Consider the following 6695-nt stretch of genomic DNA (forward strand, 5'->3'; position numbering starts at 1 on the left):
GTCTGGATCTCCAGAGAGGTTCTGCTTAGGATCTCCAGCCAGGTTCTGTCTGAGATCTCCAGCCAGGTCCAGTCACCAGGTTCTAGTCAGGTTCTCTTGCCAATTTATGTAGTCAGGTTCAGTCCAGGATCTTTTGCCATGCTCTCTCCAGTGAAGTTCTTCTGTCTCCAGGCTCCGTGTAGGTTCTGTCTTCTGAATTCTGTGTTCTAAGTTCTGAGTGTTTCTGTCTTGTTACAACTGTATTTATACCAGTTGATTCAATCCTATCAATCTCTATTACAAAGGTTAGGGCGTTTCTTATCTCCATTCCAGGGAGAAAAGATTATGTAGTTTAAGCATGATTGTTCGTAGTTAAAGTGATTAATTACCCGCCTGGCACTTAGTTGAGGGGTTTTATTCCCTCCCTAACTTCAGGGGAAAATCCCTACCTGGAGATTCAACCTTTCTCGGAGAGGTGACCTTGGTTAAAACACAGCGCCAAGAAGGTGAGCAAACATATTAAGAACCGTATGCCATATATGCCAGGTCCCTTGAAACAGCAAGGGTGGACCGGCTCCCGGCACCCCTTTAGTCTAATTATGGTATTAATTTGAAATATAGTTAGGTTCATTTGTTTTGTTTTATTCTTTGTTTCTGTTTTATTATATTCTTTTTGTTTTGTTAATCCTCACCTGAAGATATTTTTCCATTGATTTTTAGAGAGGGGAGAAAGGGGGGGAGAGAGAGAGAGAGAGAGACAGAGAGAGAGAGAGAGAGAGAGAGAGAGAGAGAGAGAGAGAGAGAACATCAATATGAGAGTGACTCATTAATTGGTTGCCTCCTGCATATGCCCCCAACCAGGGCTGGGGATCAAACCTGCAACTGAGGTATGTGCCCTTGACTGGAATTGAACCTGGGATCCTTCAATCTGAAGGCTGACACTCTCTCCACTAAGCCAAGCTGGCTAGGCCTGTTTTGTTTTCTATTTTGCTTTATTCACCACCTCTTCTGTTTATTTTTCAATGGCAAACGATAACATAGTCAAAAGTTTACACATAACTGTCCTCATCTTCCCATCTCTCTGCCTCACCTCCTGTAGGTAAAAAAAGCTCATTAGTTTCTGTTTTATTGAATTTATTGGGTTGACATCCTATCTAATAAAAGAGAAAAATGATAATTGGCATACAACGATACCCTTTTCATTGGCTAATCAGGGCTATATGCAAATTAACTGCCAATTAAGATTGGCAGTTAACTGCCAACAAGATGGCGGCTAATTTGCATATGTAGGCACAATGCAGGGAGGCGAAAGGGAAAGCAGGAAGAAGCCCCCTGCCACTGACAGTGATCGGAAACCCAGGGGGGAGCTAAGAGCTGGGGGGCAGGGCAAAGGCAGCCGAAGGGAATCAGGCGCCTTTGCCGCCCTGGCCAGTGATAGCAGGAAGTAGGGGTGGAGCCAGTGATGGGAGCTGGGTACGGTCGAAGCTGGCAGTCCCAGGAGCTAGGGGTCCCTTGCCTGGGCCTAAAGCAAAGCCCACGATCGCGGGGCCGCTGCAGCTGCGGGTCCCCGCTGCCCGAGCCGGACTCCTCAGCCAGAGGCATTAGGCCTGGGCAGGGGCGGAGCCTGCAACCGCGGGGAGCTGGGGGTCCCCTGCCCAGGCCTGACACCTCTGCCGGAGGCCTCAGGCCTGGTCAAGGGGCCGATCCGGTGATTGGTGATTGGAGGGTGATGAGGGTCAACTCCTCTGGCCGAGGCATCAGGCCTGGGTGGGGGGCGGAGCCGGGGATTGGGGGGATATGATGGTCCCCTTTCCCAGGCCTGAAGCCTGGGTCAGAGGCGTCAGGCTTGGGTGGGGGGTGGAGCAAGCGATCAGAGGGAGATGGGGGTCCCCTGCCCAGGCATGATTCCTGGGCCAGAGGCCTCAGGCCTGGGCGGGGGCCAGAGCCAGTGATCGGGGGGAGATGGGGGTCCCCTGTCCAAGCCTGACACCTCTGGCGGAGGCGTCAGGCCTGGGCAAGGGGCCGATCAGGCGATCGCAGGGTGATGGGGGTCTACGCCTCTGGCCGAGGCATTAGGCCTGGGCAAGGGGCAGAGCCAGCAATCGGAGGGGTCTGGGGGTCCCCTGCCCAGGCCTGACGCCTGGGCCAGAGGCATCAGGCCTGGGCTGGGGGCAGAACCAGTGATGGGGGGAAATGAGGGTCCCCTGCCCAGGCCTGACGCCTCTGTCTGAGGCGTCAGGCCTGGGCAAGGGGCCGATCCTGCGATTGGAGGGTGATGGGGGTCAACGCCTGAGGGCTCCCAGTATGTGAGAGGGGGCAGACTGGGCTGAGGGACACTCCCCCCCCCCACACACCCAGTGCACGAATTTCGTGCACCAGGCCCCTAGTTGGTTAATAAAACAATACAGGTTGCAAATGTGCAATTCAGTAAAACATCACCTGCATACTGCATGGTGAGTTCTCCACCCAAAGTCATGTCCCGTTTCATCCCCATTTATCCCCTTTGTTCACTTCCACCTTCTACCACCCCTTTCCCTCTATCACATATTGTTGTTTGTCTGTGTCTATCTGTCATAATATATTATATTATATTTGTATATATATATATATATATGTATATATATATATGCTTTATCCCCTCACCTGTTCATGCAGCCCCAGTAACCACCTCCGCTCTGATAGCTGTCAGGCTATTCTGTGTATCTATGCTTCTGTTTCTATTTTTTGAAAAATATTATTTGTCCATTAGATTCTACATATAAGTGCTATCATATTGTATTTGCCTTTCTGTGACTGGCTCATTTCAGTTAGCATAATAATTTTCAAACCCATCCATGCTGTCGCAAAAGGTAAGATTTTCTTCCTTTATACAGCCGAGTAGTATTCCATTGTATGAATGTACCACAATTTTTTTATTCATTTATCTATTGATAGGCACTTGGGCTTTTTCCAGATCTGTTTTATTCTTCCTGTGTTTCTTTTAGTTCAAATACACAGACATATGTGTGTTCTATCTCCCCTTTATCTTAACTTAAAATTGGAATCTTGTAAATGCTCTTTTACACATTGCTATTTTCCCAGTTATCTGGATATTTCTTCATGCTGATTCATAGATAACTTTGTTCTAATTTTTTTCACAATTGTCCAACACTTGATTGCACTGATGTTCTATAGAGCTTTTATAGGTGTCCTAGAATGAGATATAGGTGATGAGTGTTCTAAATGACACTGCAAGAGCTAACATAATAAATTTCATATATTGTATTTAAATTACCATTAAAAATGAAAAAAGAAAGTAAAAATAATCTCTACATACAATACATAAAAGGATTATAAAATAATAATATATGAACAAGAAGTAAATAGAGGGGAATGATATAACAAAAATATACTTAATTAATCAACAAGGAGGAAGACAAGCGAGAATAAATGTGAAACAGATATATCAAATAAAAAACATAGTAATATGGGCCGTAGCCGGTATGACTCAGTGGGTAAAGCGTCGGCCTGTGGACTGAAGGGTCCGGGGTTCAATTCCAGTCAAGGGCACATGGTTGGGTTGTAGGCTCGATCCCCAGTAGGGGCCATGTAGGAGGCAGCCTATTAATGATTCTCTCTCATCATTGATGTTTCTCTCTCTCTCTCTCTCTCCCTTCCTCTCTGAAATCAATAAAAATATATTAAAAAATATAAAGTACAGAGCTTTAGAAAACAATAAAAATATAATAATATTAAAAATATAAATACAAAAAAGAAAATATAAATGCAAATGTATTCTGACTCGAGGCCCAGTGCACAAAATTTGTGCACAGGTAGGGTCACTAGTGGCTGCCAGCTGCTGGCCTGGGTCTTCCTTTCCTGGCTGCTGACTGCCGGCTGGGGCCTTCCGTCCTTCCACGTAGCCCCCTGGTGGTCAGGGCACATCATAGCTAGCGATCTAACTCCTGGTCAGTCGAACTCCCAAGGGGACACTATGCATATTAGGCTTTTATATATATAGACTAGAGGCCTGGTGTATGAAATTCATGCACCCGTGAAGGTAGGAAAGGCTCTCACCACCACCACTGCGCTTCCCAGCTGTGAGCCCAGCTTCTGGCTGAGAGGCCCTCCCCCTGTGGAAGTGCACTGACCACCAGGAGGCGGCTCCCATGTTGAGCATCTGCTCCCTAGTGGTAAGTGTGTATCATAGCGACTGGCCATTCCGCCATTCGGTCAATTTGCATATTAGTCTTTTATTATATAGGATTGCATTAGATGTTAGTAGATATATTTCTCCAGAAATATAATAATGGTTACTCTACATAAAAAGAGCAAAATCTAACATTACACTGTTAACAATGGACATCTCACAGATATAAGGACAAAGAAAAGTTTCAAGTGATAGAAGAGAAATACCTGTAAACACTAACCACGAGAAAGCTGCATCTTTACCATCTATATTACACTTGTATCTATATCTCTATCTGCATCTGTACATATAGATAGAAAGTATCAGAAGTAGATGAGGTCTTAAGGTAGGACCCAGTACTAGAACTATCTTCTAATTATAAATGCAATTATATGCTGTTAAATGCGTTTTTCAAAAGTCTCTCTTTTTACAAAGCTTTTTTTTTTATAGTACCTGGGACTTTCCAATTTATTATATTTCTTACTATGGCTGATTACAATCTACCAACATGATGACATTGAATGTGATCTGGTTAGAAATACGCATAATCAGCTTGAAGCCAAGAAAAGTCAACATTAAAAAATAAATGGAAAGTTCACCAGAAGCAGACTATGATGCTAAATCAGGGTGTCCTTATTAACACAGTATAAACAATACATAAACAAAAATAGACATGACTCAAAGGAAAAAAACAAAAATCCACAATTATAATTGTGCAAAATGTTTTGCATGAGATTTTGCATACATCTTGTAAGAGATGATGAACAAGCAAAAAATATTAATTAGTAATATAAAATTATTAACAATCCAAGTAGCAAATGTGACATAGTTAACATATTAATAACACATGTACATGATGACAAAACACATATTCTATGAAAGTTATATGGAGGTTCGACCATACAATACTTTTAGATCTATCTTCCTGTGCTCCTGACTGCAACAGGAGGATTTAATGATTGCTGCTTCAAGAACTTAACCCTATTGGCACACATCTCTAAGGCCTGTTTTATATCTCTGTTCCTCAGGCTGTAGATGAAGGGGTTCAGCATGGGGGTAACTACTGTATACATGACCGAAGCAATTATGTCTTTAGAATCCCATGATGAGGAGGAAAAGTAAACACCAGCAAGTGTCCCGTAGTATAAAGACACCACAAAGAGATGGGAGCCACAGGTAGAAAAGGCTTTAAAGAGTCTCTTAGTGGAGGGCACCCTAAGCATGATAGTCCCTATACGGATATAGGAGCCCAGAATAATACCGAAACAAAGAAAGAAAATTATTCCTGTTTCAGTGAATATGACCAGCACATTGAGGGAGGTGTCTGAACAGCTCAGCTTCAGGAGTGCAGCGAGGTCACAGAAGAAGTGGGTGATGGTATTGTCAGCACAGAAAGACAGTCGGACCAAGAGGAGGGTATGAATAAGAGCATGGACACAGGCAACCATCCAAGAGCCAGCCACCAGCAATGCACACAGCCCCTCCCTCATGATGGTGGTATAGTACAGAGGGTGACAGATGGCCACATACCTGTCATATGCCATCACAGCCAGAAGAAAATTGTCAAGACCAGCAAAATGAATGAAAAAATACAACTGAGAAATACATCCCACATTGGGGATGGATTGACGCTCAGTCTGCATGTTCCTGAGCATCTTAGGGACAGTGACAGAGGAGAGAGAAATGTCAGAGAAGGCCAGGTGGCTGAGGAAGAAGTACATGGGCGTGTGCAGGCGAGAGTCCAGCCTGATGAGCAGGATGATGAGCAGGTTGCCCAGCACCGTGGTCAGGTACATGCCCAGGAACAGGGTGAAGAACACGCCCTGCTGCCCTGGCGGGATGGGGAGCCCCAGGAGGAGGAACTGGGACACGCTGCTCTGGTTCTCAGGCCTCATGCTGCTCTTCTGTCTGCTGGGGATGAAAGGACAGTGAAGAAGACTAGAGACATTGAATGTGTTTATGGTCACCACTGTAGGGTTTCCTACTTTCTCCTGGATAAAAATAACATCTTGCCTTCATGTAATCTGCTATAGTTTTCATTGCAAGCAACACACCTTCAATACCCAATATGGCTTCTTTCAAATGAAACCAGAACAAATTCATCTTTATTTTCTTAATCACCCAGGCCCTGGCACCGTGCTACTAATTAGAGATGCAAGAATTAATGGGACACACAGAACCTCTTTCCTCTGCCCCCTGACCCTCTGGGCACCCCTGACAAAGGACTGAGTAAAGGTAAGGCTCTGTGGCCAGATTCCTTGTGCTATGAGTCTGGTGACATCGCTCCTTGGACGACTGACTTAAGGAGCTGATTCTATCGTGTTTACATGTGGTGCCACAGTATGTAAAGATACCAATATCACACGTTCCTAGAGCCAATAAGAGGATTCTAATTCAAAGCACATGAATATCTAAGAACAGTGACTGTATAAAATAAACACATAAAATTTTAATTATTATTTTTATGATGTGCTAACTACCCAAATGAAGCCAAAATCAAATGTAGAAATTCAATCAAAAAGCATCTTGAGAAGATCAGCGCAAAGGG

General features: G+C 44.4%; 1 protein-coding gene across 1 annotated transcript; it reads right to left on the bottom strand.

Annotated features, from left to right (window-relative positions):
• Positions 1 to 5064: 5064 nt before the first annotated feature.
• LOC132212820 (olfactory receptor 1J4-like) lies at positions 5065 to 6042 on the bottom strand. The gene has a single exon (XM_059658812.1). It carries the CDS (start codon positions 6040 to 6042, stop codon positions 5065 to 5067), a length of 978 nt encoding a protein of 325 aa, XP_059514795.1.
• Between the last annotated feature and the right edge of the window lie 653 nt (positions 6043 to 6695).

This window comes from Myotis daubentonii, chromosome 11 (genome assembly GCF_963259705.1).
Source record: "Myotis daubentonii chromosome 11, mMyoDau2.1, whole genome shotgun sequence".
In the NCBI taxonomy this organism is placed as follows: Eukaryota; Metazoa; Chordata; class Mammalia; order Chiroptera; family Vespertilionidae; genus Myotis; species Myotis daubentonii.